This window comes from Oxyura jamaicensis, chromosome 14, assembly GCF_011077185.1.
Source record: "Oxyura jamaicensis isolate SHBP4307 breed ruddy duck chromosome 14, BPBGC_Ojam_1.0, whole genome shotgun sequence".
Lineage (NCBI taxonomy): Eukaryota > Metazoa > Chordata > Aves > Anseriformes > Anatidae > Oxyura > Oxyura jamaicensis.
The window spans coordinates 3,557,310-3,572,872 of NC_048906.1; the positions used below are offsets into that span (position 1 = coordinate 3,557,310).

At 59.5% G+C, this 15,563-nt stretch overlaps 2 protein-coding genes across 2 annotated transcripts; one reads left to right on the forward strand and one right to left on the reverse strand.

The window, feature by feature from the left end:
• Window positions 1–517: 517 nt before the first annotated feature.
• Window positions 518–5,014, forward strand: PDAP1 (PDGFA associated protein 1; the record flags this gene model as incomplete). Its single annotated transcript, XM_035339804.1, has 5 exons — window positions 518–619; window positions 2,511–2,618; window positions 2,990–3,111; window positions 4,002–4,153; window positions 4,783–5,014. Coding segments are annotated over 5 exons (543 nt in total), but the record flags the coding sequence as incomplete, so codon positions are not given.
• Window positions 5,015–7,051: 2,037 nt separating this feature from the next.
• ARPC1B (actin related protein 2/3 complex subunit 1B) lies at window positions 7,052–13,627 on the reverse strand. The gene is made up of 10 exons (XM_035339844.1): window positions 13,510–13,627; window positions 10,828–10,907; window positions 10,040–10,144; window positions 9,421–9,643; window positions 8,970–9,077; window positions 8,636–8,842; window positions 8,251–8,326; window positions 7,980–8,176; window positions 7,688–7,778; window positions 7,052–7,227 (listed from the first exon to the last, which is right to left on the reverse strand). The coding sequence occupies exons 2-10, from the start codon at window positions 10,889–10,891 to the stop codon at window positions 7,189–7,191; spliced, it is 1,110 nt and encodes a 369-aa protein (XP_035195735.1). The 5' UTR covers window positions 10,892–10,907; window positions 13,510–13,627; the 3' UTR covers window positions 7,052–7,188.
• Window positions 13,628–15,563: the final 1,936 nt, after the last annotated feature.

Consider the following 15,563-nt stretch of genomic DNA (forward strand, 5'->3'; position numbering starts at 1 on the left):
CCACGGGAACCCACAGGATTTTGCCCTGGAGAGCCGAGCAGGCCGCCCAGCTGAGCCCCCTCTCCCTTCTTCCCGATTCCCAGCCTTGTTTTTGGTTTCCCTTATAAAGCACTAAAACATGGAGGCTCCTTTTACGAGTTCCTCAGCTCTCGCTCCCATTCCCGAAGCTTTTGTCCAATTGGCTCCCCGTTCTCCCTTGGCACAGCCTCAGCTCAGGGAGGGGCTGAGGAGGCGAGCTGGGCGGCGGAGCTGCTGGGAGCCGCTGCCGCGGCAGGAACGCGCCGGGATCCCTGCTGGGGAGGGAACGGGAGCGGGGCTGGGGCTGGGAACAGCTCGGCAGCCACAGGCTTCACTGAGGGTGGCAAATCCAATGTGTCTCCTTTTTTTTTTTTTTTTTCCTTTGGATTCTGTTTGGGCTTGTCCTGCGTGCTGAAAATGCAGAGCGCGTGCTGCGGAAGGAGTCAAGCTTTTTGGAAGCTCATCCCTAAGCCACTTATTAAATGTTTAATTATTTTTTTTTGGTACAGGGAGAAAAGGAGGCCACAAAGGCCGGGCAAGGCAGTACACGAGTCCTGAAGAGATCGATGCGCAGCTCCAAGCAGAAAAGCAGAAGGCAAGGGTAGGTGTTCGCCCTGGTTTGTGCTTCCTGGGGTAACTCCGGGCTTGCACAGCACGCTTGATCTGCAGCTCAGGAGAAATGCCAGCTCGGTCAGCTGTTGCAGATCGTTCCGTCAGGGATCACAGCGTGAATTCTGAATTCCGGTGCCTGGGGAGGCTGCAAGGTGGGATCCAGTCGAGCTCCTCATGGAAGTGAGGCCAGGCTGACCATCCGTCAGCAGTCTGAAGGCTAGAGGATGAGGAAGATGATTACACAGCAGCTCTGGGCATCTTTTCCTCCCGTAATTCATCATTCTGCTCGTCAGCATAAGCTCGTTCCTCACTCCTGCTCTGCAGCTGGGCTGTGGGGAAAAGGGGCTCGCATCCTGACAGCTTTCATTTCTTGAAAACAGCCTATTTGACCTTTTTCTTTTTTACTTTTAATGGGCCAAAATCCTTTGCCTTCTTTCTTTACACACGGTTGCCTAGTTTTTCTCGGGGAGCAGTACCAGATTTTTCTGGCGTGAGCTCTTTTTTGTGCCCCGGCACGGGCTCGTAAGTCCGCCTTCCCCTGCAGCTTCCAGGCTGGCGTTACGAAAACCACCACTGCTTTCTGCAGTGCTTGCTCTCTTGTGCTGCCAGCTTATCCCAGCTACGATGCCGCTCACCGCTCTTTCCTGCGACTCTCTGAAAGTGCTGCCTAAGCCCGAATTCACGATTCCAGCTGAAACCTCACGGCACTGGCTGCAGCGGGATAATTATACCCTGCGCAGGAAACACTGATGAGTAAATCCCAGAAAAGGATGACCCTTCCAAGCTGTTCCGAGCCATGTCGTTGACTCCTTTTGAACGTTTTGACCAGCTGTAGCTCAAGATGACCGCGTGGTTTGCTGCTTAGCCAGATATTCCGACTTTGTGTCGCGTTTCTTACTCGTAACTCCTCTTGGTTTGTGTTCTGATTCCACCTTCCTTGGCTTCGTGCCATCCTTCCGCTTACTGAAGCCACTTACGGTTCCGATCCTGTTTGGCTCCTTGCTTGCACGATGTCATTCCCAAACCTTCAATTCACAAACTTTTCTCCCTCCAAGTCGTTAATAAAAATACCAAGTGGGAGCAGAACGGAACGAGCCCCGGCAGGGCCCCACGTGAGATGTCTGTCTGGTTTTATAAAAGCAAAACACAGCAACCCTCAGAGGACTGCTTCGCGAGGATTTTTTTCTGCTCTGCTCATCCGTAGCACATGATGATGGCTACGTCCAAGCCAGCTTCATGAGGGGAAGTTTGTAAACACTTAAAATTACTCCTCCTCCTGCCCACAGCTCCTCTGCTTTGCCGGTTGCTCTGATGAGGGATAGTTGATGATGGCAAAGCAAGCTCTTCACACCCGTGTTGGTTCTCCTAATCTTATCTTCTAACGATTTATAAATTAATTCCTAGACGCTGATCAGTAAAAGCTGTGCTGGAAAGGCTGCAGATTCTTGGATTTCCACTAGAAACACCCTTCTCGTTGATGGCTGGCAATTTTCTCTTCAGTTTCTTTTATCTGGATCTAGGCTGGGATCCATTGTGCCACATCTGTGTGGCTTCTGGTCCCTCAGAGACCGTGCGCTGGAAATTGAGGCCGAAATTCTCCTGGAGATCCTTCGTTCAGGGAAAGCAAAGTGCCAGTTCTGTCTCGTACAAGTTTTCCCGGCCTGTTACGTAGAGAGGGCAGCAGAGTCTGGAGATCTGCTGGGGCAGGTGATGCTCACTGAGCTCTGGTGAGATTGAGCTCTTGTTCCGCTGGAGCGAGGCGCCTTTGGTGGGCCCTGCCAGGAGCAGTGCTCGGAGCTGTGCGTCATGCCCCCAAAATGATCTCGTTTAAGAGTCCCTGGGAATTTTATTGACGTGTTTTCTTCCTGTGACTTCCGTAGGAAGAAGAGGAGCAAGAAGAGGGAGGCGAAGGAGCAACAGGGGACCCCAAAAAGGACAAGAAGTCTTTAGATTCAGATGAGAGCGATGAAGATGACGAGGACTATCAGGTAGTGCAATTCTCGGGGCATGTCATGCATTTGCATGGAGTTCTCTTTCAGAGCTATCTACAGTAAATCTTTTATGGGATAACTACTTGGAGAAGCCATAAAAACCCCTTACTTGGCTGCATTTTGTCCTCGGGGTGATAATGTGTGTGTTTTTAAGTGAAATGCAAAGGGAAGATCATCTTCAAAGAACACCGGAGATACCTGGTAGTTATAAATCCTGGTTCACAACTGCTTTTGCTGTCTGGTGGTGAAACCACCTTGAATTCTGCTCCTGGGGTGTGGTGCAGGGTGTTTGATGCGTTCTGATGATGCGTCGTCTGGGGTATGGCAGAACAGAGCTTCTTACCTTTCCTCCTCTTCTTGAACCTTAGCAAAAGCGCAAAGGCGTGGAAGGGTTGATAGACATAGAGAATCCCAATCGTGTAATTCAGACAACCAAAAAAGTAACTCAGCTGGACCTGGATGGACCCAAGGAACTCTCGCGACGAGAGCGGTGAGTTTTCCTGCTGCCTCGGGAGGAGCTGGCATGTTCCTGGAGTTTCACGTGTGCAGCTTGGTGTGGAGAAGTGTCTCCCTGCTGTGCGCGCGGTGGTGTTTCAGGGAAGTCCTTCATCTGCGTTGCCCTCTAAAGCTGACAGAGCAGCAGCAAACTCTCAGGCAGGATTCACTTTATTTAAAATGTCTTTTACAAACTTTACAGAAGTTTTTACAGAAGTCTTCTGGCAGTAGCCGTGTCTGCCCCGGGGCCCGGCAGCTTGGCCCGATGTGCTGAGTGAAGTTAGTCGCTGGGAAGCAGACACAGGCCGTTTGTCTCCTGACGTTTTATGCCCCAAATCAGATGTAACTAAAACCCAGTAACCAAAGGCCACGCTGGGGGCTACTCTAATCTTGCTACCAAAGGTGCCCCCGTGGCAGGTAGCAGTTTCCCAGCCTGCTGGGTTCCTGGTGATATTTTTGTCTGATGAATGAGGTGAGAAGCAAAGTTTACTCTTCCAGTTTCATTTAGCAAGGGAGAGTTTCAGAGTGCTTGATTATTTGGAGCAGATGGTTTAAGTTTGATTAGTTGGGATAGATTCCTTCAGCAGAAGTACCCTTGAGGTGTACTTCTGGGGAAAACATTACAGTGCCGCGTAGTCTGGGGCTAATTCGTTTGACCTCCTTGAGTATCGGTGCTCTTATTTAGCTGAAGATAGAAATTCCTCGACTTCTCATCATCCCTGCAACAGATGTAAGGTCCTTGGAAACCAGTGACAGGGTCCCACAGCCCCTGCGGGCAGCCCAGCTCTGTACTCGGCTTCCTTCCCAGTCAGAAAGCTCCCCCCGGTGTCTGTGCCTGCGTGCTCCCCGGGGTGCTCTCATCGTTGGTGTGTTTCACTCAAACAGGGAGGAGATTGAGAAACAAAAGGCGAAAGAAAGATACATGAAAATGCACCTCGCTGGCAAAACAGAACAAGCCAAGGCAGATCTCGCCCGACTAGCCATCATTCGGAAGCAAAGGGAAGAAGCTGCCAGGAAGAAAGAAGAGGAAAGAAAAGGTTAGAGAGTAATGAATCCTCTCCTATTACTCCTCTTTGGCAATGGCTGTGCTGCCGTGAGGTACGATTTGTGCTATCACACGTCGTAGTCCCTCATCGCCTGAGGCTGCGTGGTGTTGCTGAGTGTCGTTGCGACTCTTCTCATCAGAACTGGGTTGAGCTGGCTCATTCTTACCAAGCCCTAGGGCGTCTGAACAGGGAGCAGGGGAGAAGAGAAGGGAATTGCTCTTGATATCCATGTTGTCCTCAGCCTCCCAGGCAATGCTGGCTTCGATTTGGGGATTTATTGAGTTCCTTCTGCTGGCTGCATGCTGGGGATCCAGGCTGCACAGGGAATTTGCGCTCCTCCCCTGCTGGGATTTCCTCTTCAGCTCTGATAGGTGTGAACCAGAACCCTGATGGCTGTGTTCCCAGTGGCTTCCACAGGGAAGCCAGGGAGGGAAGGGAAGGTGCAGGGAGGGCTGCTCCTGCTTAGCCTGGAGGGACCGTACCAGGAGTTAGTGGGGAGGGTCAGAATTTTCCCTGTTTACTTCGCTGCACGTGGCTAGCAAGATTTCAGTCTCCGGGGCTGCCGCCAGCCCCGACGTGCGCTGTGAACTGCTGACACCTCTGTTCTTTCCCTCCTCCAGCAAAAGACGAAGCGGCGATGGCAGGTAAAAGACTGCAGTCCCTGTCCCTTAACAAGTAAGCGCAGGACACGCGAGAGGAGGAATCGCCAGGAAGCCGTGCCTGGTGCCTGCCAGGAACTCTGTCGTGTTGCATACCATGGGTGCCACGCAGGGTACACTGCGGCATCGAAGTCACCTCCACCTCCAAGAGACACTGACGATGTGTTTGTCTTCATCCTGGCACAGATTTCCATTTGGGGTTAGGGGCAGCTGCTATCTTCGGTGCAGAACTGTGCTGAACAGCAATTCTCTGTAACAGTTTGAAAACCTGAATGTTTTTGCTGTTTTTAGGATTAAGAACTCATAGATGGGGCGGGGGGGGGGAGGGGAGGGGGCCAGGGGCGGGAGGGAGCTGTGCGGGAGGGGAGATGCTTTAAATATTAGATTGCAAGAAAATAGATTGTGGGGTCATTGTGGGGCGGGGTATATGGGGTGGGGAACTTTGACTTGCTCATGAAAACCCAAAGGATGATGTATCTGAGGAATCCTTTTGGGCAAACGGCCCATAAAGTTTTGCTGCAGGGTGTTGCAGTATAATCGAGAGCCTGACTTCGTGGACATCTGGAGTGCTGTTCCTTCCCGGTTTCATCCCTCCTCTCTTGCAGCTGGTCTCCCCCTTTTCCCTCCTCTTCATTATTTTGTTTCTCCTGATTAGGGATAGTGCCAGTTTTTAACCATGTCATCCTTTGTTTAAAGGAAAAAAAAAACATCATTAATTGTATCAGACCCAGATGGGGGGGAAAAAAAACTCGATAAAGGTGAAAAAGGAAGAAAAAAACCAACAAAACTTGTATATTTGGCTGATTAAAATGTAAATTATAACTGCTCTGTCCTTGTCTCGTGTGTGTGTAAATGAACACGCGTGTACAGGCGGCTGCTGCCATGCACGGTGCGGTAACGTCCTGGTGGTGTGGTGACTTCCGAGCCTGCTGCCTTGCTGCTTCTCTCTGCTCTTCGTGGTGGTGGATTTGGCTCAGGGTTCAGGAGCTCTATCAGCAGATGCAGCCTGAAGGCAAAAAGCTTTTCCTCTCCGTCTCTGATGGACGTCTTGCACAATCTGGTTGCCGCAGTGGAGCAAACAATTACCTTCGGGCTGCCGCCTAACCCAGTCAGTGTGTCAGGAGGGCTGGCCCCAGACTGCCACCACCCCGTCAGCTGTCCTGGCGCACCAAAAACGAGAAGTTTCAACCCCAGAGCTGAGACGGGAGCTCCCGGCTCTCCGGGAGTTGCTAGCAGAGGTCACGCTCAGGATGACAAACGCTGTGATTGATTCTGTGACCCTGCCATCCGTGCCTGCCTGCAAGGACTTGGCTGGCAGAGGGATGTGCCATGGGGAATGTCACCGCGAGCTCAAACCGCAGTGGGAATTCGCTTCCTTGGTATGGGGAGGCAGGGATAAAGGCAGGCAAAGGCGTAAACCCGAGGAGGGATTTGAGAGGAACTTTTGCCTGCCCACCCACCGGTCCTCCTGCCTTGGCCCAGGCTTTTCCAAGCACCTTATCTGTTGCCCTGTGCCCTTGCCCATCGTTTACCACATGCAGTCAAACTCTGTTTTGAAATGTGCAAGTATTTATCGACTTCTCTTACAGCTTTTTAAAAGGATGCCGTACCCCTGGCACTCAGGAAGAGCAGAGGGGCTTTGTTTTCCTGCTGTGAGATGAGGGACTGCTCTTACCCTGAGTGAGAGATGACTTTAGAAGCTGGGCATGCTGTGATCAAAGGTGCCGGCCAGCCTCTGATATCAAGCTGGAAAGGGCCCGGTAGTTTCAGCACCCCGGGGCGTCAGAGCTGGGACTTCACAGCTGGTGCTGACGGGACTTGACCGGCATCCAAGAGGCACTCGGTGCCAGAGCAATATGGGAGGCACCACCACCTGCCTCCCCCGTACCTCTTCTCTGCTGTTCCTGTTCTGAAAGCTGTGATGAAGCAGGGGCCGGAGAGGTGACATTCCCCTTGTCCCCACAATGCTGATTCGTCCTGACAGCAGAAATTGCTTGCACACGTGTGCTGAGACGATGCGCCGTAACCGTGCGTTGGCATTAAACCAGCTTAGAAGGAGGAGGAAAACCATCGTTGGATATACACAGGAAAAAAAATCTCTGCTTTATTTTTTACTTCTTTAAGCGACGTATGACCAGCATCAGTTAGGATGGTAACAAAAATAGTAAAAAAGAAAACAAAACCACCTTTATCTTGGTGTTAGAGCAGCCGTGGGGCTGGCTGCCCACCGGCCCGGTGCCCCGTGCTGGCTGGCAGCCGGGGGAGCGCGGGCGGCTCGCGGGGGGCTCGCGTAGCGCGGGGACAAAGCAGGCAGGAGCAGCGGAGCAGGGGCGGGCTGGCGGCCGGACACCTTCCTGGCTGCCTCCTTCATTTGATCTTGAGATCCTTCAGCGCCGACTCCAGGCTCTGGAACGAAATGGGGGGGGGTCGGTGACCCTCTGCGTGTGGCTTTTCAAAGCAAGCAGAGCCCGGGGGGGAGGGAGGGGGGTAAAGGGGGAGCTGTCCCCTGGGGTGGCTGGTGCTGGTCCTCCCTGAGGTGGGACCCCACAAGTCCCAGCTTGGTCTTATTCGGACTCGTTTTTCAAGCCCCCAGGGCAAAGTTGAAGCCCGGAGAGGGTGCTCGATCTCTGGGCAAGGGGGTGCCCCAGCCTGGCTGCCTACAACTCCCCTCAGATGTTGAGCAGAGCAGTAAAGTGCCCCCCAGCCAGCCCCAGCTCGAAGGAGATCCCAGCCAGGACCCCAGGGACAAGAGGCCCCCCTCCTGAGCACAGCAGGGGGGGGGTGGGGGGGGTGCTGATTGCAATTAGAGCTGTGGCTGATGAGTTTTTGATGCTGGATGCTCTGAGCCGGGAGGGGAGCGCCTCACCTTGACGTCCCAGATGCTCATGCCGCCGTCCATCCCCGTGGTGCAGAACTGCGAGCAGTTGGCTTTCCCACCCGCCAGCACGGAGATCTGGCTGTGGGGCACAAAGAGGCAGCGAGGGGGGGGTCAGCCTGGAGCCCTCGGGGCTGCCCAGACCCCCCCCCCAATCCCTCCAGGGATGCTCCAGGGCCGAGATGGGAACACAGACGGGGGATGATGCTCTGGGGCCAGCACCCCCAGGGTGACCCAGGGCCAAACCTGTCCCCCCCCCCCCCCAGCCCTCCACTTCGAGCACCTGATGCTGTTCTTGTGCACGGTGTCCAGCGTGGCGTTGGAGGTGTCCGAGCTCGCTTTCTTATCCAGGTTCTGGAAGCGCTCGCGGGCGGTGAGACCGCGCTGGGAGCTCTGCTTGGGGACGTCCAGCTTCCCCCCGAAGCTCAGCGCGCCCTGGCTCTCCTCGTAGGTGAACAGCATCGGGTAGCAGTCGTGGCCCTGGGGGGGAAGCCAAAGCCCCGCTCAGCACCACCCCGGTGTGGTGCCCGCCCTCAAGGCCAGCCCGGACTCACCGCGGCCACCAGGCTGTTCTCGGTGATGAAGGTGACGGCCAGGAGGGGAAGGGTCTCGGTGCAGAGGGAGGCGACGCTGCGAGGGAGAGCAAGCCGTAAGAACTGAGCCAAGACCCTGCGCTGAGCCTGGCACAGCTCGTGACACAGGTGGAAGAGCCTCCTCCATCCAGCTTTCCTTGGTCCTTCACCTCCTCCCATGCCATCTCCATCTCCGCATCATTTTGGGGGTTCAGCCCAGCTCCAGCCCCAGGAAAGCAGCTGCGCCCCCAAACCCACGCAGCCACAAATCCCCACGCCCCGTAGCCCACCCCGCGGTGGCACCCAGGACAAAACTCCCCCCCCCCCCCCGCCCCCCCAGCCCCCCCCACGCCCCAGCCCTGCTTACGCCATCTTCTTGTTGGCGTCGGCGAGGCAGAGCGTGCTGTCGTGGCTCACCCAGGCCACGCGGGCGCCGCTGGCCGAGAAGCAGATGCTGTGCACCCACCCGCAGCTGCTGCTCGACTCGAACATCAGCTCCCCAAAGGGCATCTTGGAGCCCCACGGCGTGGGGCTCGGCCGCTCCTCCACCTCCTTGATGTAGGCGGAGAAGATCCTGGCGGGGGGGGGGAAGAGAGCTGTGATGTTCCCCCCTGCCCCGAGCGACCTCCGTCCCATGCTAAGTCAGGGCAGGACCCCGCACCGTCCCTGGGGTCCCCCCTCGTTGTCCCTCTGCCCCTCACCGGCACTTGAAGTCGCAGGAGCCGGCGGCCAGGAGGACGTTGTTGGGGTGCCAGTCCAGGCTGAGCACCGTCGAGCGGATGGGCTTCTTGATGTGCTTGCAAACCCACCTGCGGGGAGAGCAGAGGCGTTGGTGTCCCCCAGAACACCCCACAGCCACCCGCTGGGCTTGCAGATGGCTGGGGGTGGTCAGGGCTCCGGGTGTCCCCCCAGGAACTGCCCTGAGCCACCAGCCCGTGACACCAGCCGGGGCATGGGGAGTGCAAGAACCCCAGCAGTGGGATTTGGGCACCTCCCTCCATCTCCCCATCAGTCTCCTCATCTACTTTCTCCTCCATCTCCCCCGTCTCCTCCTGCATCACCTCCACATCTTCGTGTCTCCTGCCACCCAACCCATCCGTCCATCCATCCATCTCCCCCGTCCCACCCCACGAGCCCGCGGCCGAGCCCCACCAGTCGTTCTCCTGCTCGAAGTAGCAGATGGAGATGAGCCGGGAGCCGCTGCCCACGGCGAACTTGTTCTCCTTGGGGGACCACTTGACGCAGCGGGCGGCCCGGTTGATCCGCAGGATGACCAGGGTGGGCTTCCAGACGTTGCCCTTCAGGGTCCAGACGTAGGCATTGCGGTCGGTCCCGCACGTCACCAGCCGGTTGCTCTCAGGGGCCCAGTCGATGCCTGGAAGGCAGAGGGGGCAGTGGTGGTGTGGGGGGAGCCGTGGGGATAGGATGGGGACGGACCACGTGGGGATGGAGGCCAGCTGAAGGCAGAGATGTTCTGCCTGCTCTCTGCCCCCGAGTCCCTCTCTGTCCTACTCCTCCATGCCATGCCATCCCTCCCACCTCTTCCCATCCCATCCATCCTGTCCCATCCTGTTCCATCCCACCCCATCCCTCCCACCTCCTCCCATCCCACCCCATCCCACCATTTCTGGCTGCCCTCTGTCCCCCTGGATCAGGCCCAGGAGCACCAGCCACAAGCTGCTCCCCCTCCACCCTCTGCACGACCCCATCCGGAAGCCACCAGTGGGGCTGGGACTGGCCACCCCCGTCCCCTCGGTCCCCTGGTTCTCACCCGTCACCTGCCCGTTGTGCTCCTTCAGCTCGTGCACCTTGCTCCACTTGGCGCCGTCCTTGCGGTAGATGTGCACCTCGTGGTTGTTGGGGCACAGCGCGATCTCTGCGGGGGGACAGCGCCCGGGGCAGGGCCCCCACCTGGGTCACGGCTCTGCTGGTGGCGGGGACAGGCTCCGTGTGTCCCCGTCACCCAGGCTGGGGGGGGGGGGGGGGGTTTGCCCGGCCCCTTGGGCGCTCCCCCATACCCCGCAGCCCCGCATCCTCCACGTCCCGGCGTGGCGATGTGGTCCCAGGGGATCCAAGGGATGGGCCGGGACGTCTGGGGATGTTTTGGGATGGCTGCGGCCCCATCCTGCCCGGCATGCTGCCCCGTCACAGAAAGCCCTTTTTGTTCTCTCCCACATCCCCCGCTCCGAGGCCGGGAAATGCCATCGGCCGTGAATCACCCGCTGAGCTCCTCCGCTCCGCTCCCCTCCGCAGCGCTTCCCCGGCCCTCCCCGTGCTGGAGCCGCGCTGACACCCCCTGCGTGGGCTCCATCCCGGCAGTGGGACCGAGGTGTGGAAGGGGACACATCCTGCCCCCCAAATCCATCCACGGCAGGACCCGCAAACCCAAATCCAGCCCCACGCCAGCTCTGCCCCACGCGGGGGGACATCGCTCAGCCCCGGCAGGGATGCGGGGTGCCTGTCCCCACCCTGGCGTGCTTGGCGCTTTGGGGTCGTCCCCGGGGATTCGGGCCCTGGTGTGAGGAGCTCCTGGTCCCAGGGGGGCTTTGGGGTACTTACGGGTCCGGTCCTTGTTCCAGGCGTGGCAGCTGATGGGCTCCAGCAGGAAGCTGTGGTAGGCCATGGCGAGCTCGCTGCGGGTGGGACGAGACCTCAGCGTGCTCCTCCGGCCATGGGGACAACCCCAGCGGGACGCGTCCCCTTTCCACCCCCCCTCCCCAAAAACTTTCCCTGGAAGGTGCATCCCTGCGGCTTTCTGAGCTCACGGCCTGCCCAAGCGAGGCCGACGGGACCCCAGGGAGCCCAGCTTTGGGGAGGGGGTGCCGGAGGGGACGCTTCCCGCACCCCATGCTGTGTGTCCCCGATGTCCCACCCCAGCCACCTCGTTCCCCAGGCCAGGAGCGACCCCCCCAGCCCCGCAGTCCCTGAGAGGCCGGAGGAAGCGGGGGCGCCCCGATAACGCCCTGATAACACAGGAAGGCGGCGCGGGGACGGCTCCCGGCCACTTCCTAACCACATCGGCTCCTTGGCACAGCCAGCAGCCATCTGGGCACCTCGGGCACACAGACAGCTCGGTGCCAGCCCCGAGCCCACCGCGGGGTCCCCAGGGTGCTCAGCACCCCCTCCCTCTGGCTCCTTCCACCACGCTCCTTCCCCGCCTCTCATTTAGGAAGAGCCAAAGCCTGGCGGCGGAGGCGCCTCCGTCCCATCCAGTGACTAATCCCTTCCCCTGGCCGCTGCCAGGAGCCGCGGGACGGGGCGGTGGCACGGTGCTGAGCTCCCCGTGCCAGGGAGAGGGTGCTGGATGCATCCCCTCGGCCACGGGGTTGGGGTAAGGCACCGGATTTGGGGGACGCCCCGGCAGGGTGTTGGGGGTGAGGGTTAATCCTGGGTGCTTCGGTGTTCTGGGAAGGCTCCCAGAGCGTTGCCAGTTTTTCTCTGGCCGCTAAAAACCTGACAGGGGAAGGAAAGAAGTCCCTCCTAGCTCCGTCCCTTGGGCGGAAAGGAAATGCGGAGCTCCACCACCTGCACTCGCACGCAGGGAAATCCCGGCAGTGTTGTGGGGTGCACACGCTGCCCCTACACCCCCCCCCCAAAACACCCGGCCCCACAGGGGATGGATGCGGGCATCCCCCCGACCCAGCCCCAAGGGTGCTGTGGGGCTGCAGGCACCCACGGGTGGGTGCAGGCCCCCTCCAGGAGCTCCCCCCTCGGTGCCCGTGAGCCTCGGTGGGGTTTTTCTGCCCAGAAATAACACCGAGCACCACCAGCAGCACCCGAGGGCAAGCCCCGCTTGGTGCCCCGCTGCAGCTTTCACCCCAAAAACCTCGCCCTGCACCCGGAGGAGACCCGGGAACCCCCCGCCACGGCCCGGGGACGGAGCCGCACCACAAACACCGAATAAAACCGAGGGACGGGGGCCGTGCTGCTGGTGGCACGAAAGATCCGGAGCAGAAAAATGTGCTGCATCGGGCTGACAGCGCTCCGGGGAGGGAGGCAGGGGCGCGAGGCATCAATTTCCTGCTGAAATGCGCTGTGAGGAAATAGCAATGCCTTCTTTTTTCTTTCTTTTTCTTTTTTTTTTTTTTTTGGTGGGTTTGGATGCTCCGAGGCCTGGGAAGCTGCCCGGTCTCCCTCCTCACTGGGCTCATTTGTCACGCTCAGCCCCAGCTCTGCCGGGCAGGGCTCCGCTGCCGAGCCGTCCGGGGAGCGGAAGCTCTCGGCAAGAAACTCGGCTTTCGGCCGCTGCTGCACCCGTCAGCAGCTTACGTCTCGTTCCCGCAGCGGCCGGGCTGGCAGCCTCAGAAATCCCCTGCTCATACCCCGGGGCAGAGCCCTGCAGGAAGATGCCCCAAAATCCGGGGCCGCCCTCGCCTCCTGCTCGGATGCTCCGGAGGGAGGGAAATGGCTTTTGGGGGACAACAGAAGGCAGGACTGGGGCTGCCGCAGCTCGGTTATCTTCCCCGTTCAGCCCCGAGGCGCCGAGTAATTGGGAAACATCCTTGGAGGAGATAACCAAAACCTTGGCAGGGGCCGAGAGGGAGGAAGCCGCGCGCTGAAGCTGCTCCGTTTTCACTTCTGCCCGAGCCACCGAGTCTGGCGTGCAGCCACCAGCCCCCCCCAGCAGCCCCCATCCTCTGCTGAGCCCTGAGGCCGAAGTGCGTCCCCCCCCCACCCCCCCGAGCACCCTTCTCCTCCCCGAGGTGCCCGTGGGGTGTCACCCACCCTGGTGCAGCCATCCCGGGGGGGACACCCATCCCTGCGCCTCTCTGTTGGCGTGGATGCCCCAGGAGCCAGCCTGGCCCTGGGGAGCCATCGATGCCCCCAGGCACGCAGGGGGCAGGCGAGGGGCAGCTCCGACCCTCCTCTTCCTCGTGCTGGGCAAAGCTGGAGGCGGCTGGTGGCCGGGGAGGAGAGGACGCATCGCCCCCAGCTCCCGCTCTGCTGGCGCCAGCCCCTCCCAGGCCACCCTCCCCAGCACCCCAGAGCTCACCAGCACCAGAACAAACCTCAAAACTTGCCACCAAAGCTGGAAACAACCCCCCAAAACACCACGAGGACAAAACCCACCCGTGGCGAGGCGCTGCCTCAACCCACCTCAGTCCCAAACCGGCCCCGTCCCAGCAGGGCTTCGCCCCCCTCCCTGCGCTCAGCAGCCGGGGCGCGAGGTCCCCGGGGCGCAGCGCGACGCACCCGGCTCTCCGGGCAGCCTCCCCGCTCCTTACCTTGGCGGGCAGGGCGAGTTCGTGGACTCTGGGCAGTCGACACGAACCGGCCAGCACGCAGCGAGCGAGCGGGAGTTGCTGGCTGCCCCGCGGAGGCAGCCCGACTTCCCTTTTCCTCTCCGAGAAACGCAACCACTTCCTTACGTGGGCGTTGGGGGAGCGCGGAGCTGCTCGGCGGCCGCCCTGCCCCTGCGAGCACCAGGCCTCTCCGCCGCACGTGGACGGGCCGCCGGCCACGCTGCGGCCCCGGGATGCTCCCGGGATGCTCGGTGGGATGAGGGAGGACTTCAGCCCGCGTTGTACCAGAGCCCACCCGCGGGGAGAAGCGCGTGGCAGCGGCGCGTGGGGAGATCTGGGGCTCGGCAGGACCTCGCCGTGCTGGGTGCCGCCGGTTCCTGCATCCCGCTGGGCGCAGCGGGACCGAGCCAGCTGCACCGTGCGCCTACACCCCCTGCACCCCTCTTTTTTTTTCCTCCTGCTTCAGAGCCAGCTGGTTTAAATCCCATTCTCCAGGCGACTCCTAATTAAAGGAGAGAGAAGCTGCAGCTCCTTGCTGCCCTGCTGCAAGCTGGGTGAAGTCACGCACGGGGACACGCTCCCCTCCGACCCCAGAAGCAACTGGGGAGGGGACGATCGCATTGCAGAACCAGGACAGCAGCACATCGGGGTCTCGCAGGGGTAGGACGGGGTCCCGGTGGCATTTCCCAGCTGCAGGAGGTGGATGCAATAACCTCGTATTTGTTAAGCCACAGAATGAATCCCCGGGTTCAGGTCGGCCATAGGTAAAAGCTCTGTGGGGTGGCACTGAGCAGGGAACTCATCTCTCCCCTGGTCCTAAAACCTTTTTGAAGTTTTTCCTTCTGCCTGCAAATTTCCTCCAGCCCTCTCACGGTTAGGAGCTGCTCTGAATCCGCCCTTGACCAGGAGAATTCGGGCTTTTCCTGCATCCCGCTGCTCAGCCCTGCAAAGCCCTGTGCCGAGAGCAGCAGCGGGACGGGAGGACAGGAGGGGAGGACGCAGGACAGGAGAACAGGGCAGGAGGACGCAGGACGGGAGGACAGGGCAGGAGGACGCAGGCCAAGCCACCATCCCTACACCTGCCACTTCACATCAAGCACCTTGCAGGCAGGGACATGCAGGAACCATGGTTCATTAACCCCTGCGGGAGGAATGGGGGTGCCTCCCTAACCAGGAGGAGAGGAGCGTCACCCTCACCCCAGCACCGCCTGCAGAGCGCTTTCTCATCTCCTGTGGCATTTCCTCCTTGCTTCTTGAGGCTGCTCCTGCTGTGGCTCTTCCCCGTGCCGTGCTGACGAGCGCAGCGAGCAGCCGGCACCGGAGACCCACGGGCTTCGAGCGCTGCTTGGGCTTCCCCGGGGCTCAGCCGCCCACGGGGGAGTCAGAAAGCGCTGCTGAGCCGGGGGAGGAAGGAGCAGCCCTGCTGGATCTCTCCCCAGATCCCACTCAAGGTTTGACTAAGCCGTGGAACTGCTCTCACCACCGTTTCCTTGAGCAGAAAGATCCTCCTGCGCCCACTGCCGCTTGTCGTGGAAAGCCTGGGGCCTCTGCAGAAACAGCCCCTGCACAGACAGGGGAGATGCCAGAACGTTTCTTTTTGCTGGGAATGATTTTGGAGGTGGGGAAAAGGGATGAGAAGTGGCAGTAATTCCCCACCTTTTTGCTCGGAGACTGAGCTTTCAGACAGGCTCCCAGGAACAGTCTGTGGCATCCCTGCTGACACGGAGCCCCGTTCCTTGCTCCTAACAGCTTGCTAGCTGGCGTGAAGCAGCGAGCACATGCAGCCAGCAGCCAGCCTGTAATTAAGGCTGCAAAACCACGAGCTTTCTTGTGAAAGTTGCTTTCAAGGGCACCATTAACCCCAGCACATAGAGCAAGCACGTGCTAGCAAGCCTGGTGCTGCAGCTAGCTAAAACAGGAGAATGAATCCTCACCCACGCTGGACACGAGGACACCCCGACGGAGCTAGAGAGGGGGGAGGCGGGTGAGAAAACAGCAGAAGCCAAACAAAAGCACCTGCCTGCACAGGGGGTGGCAGCAGGACATCCTGCC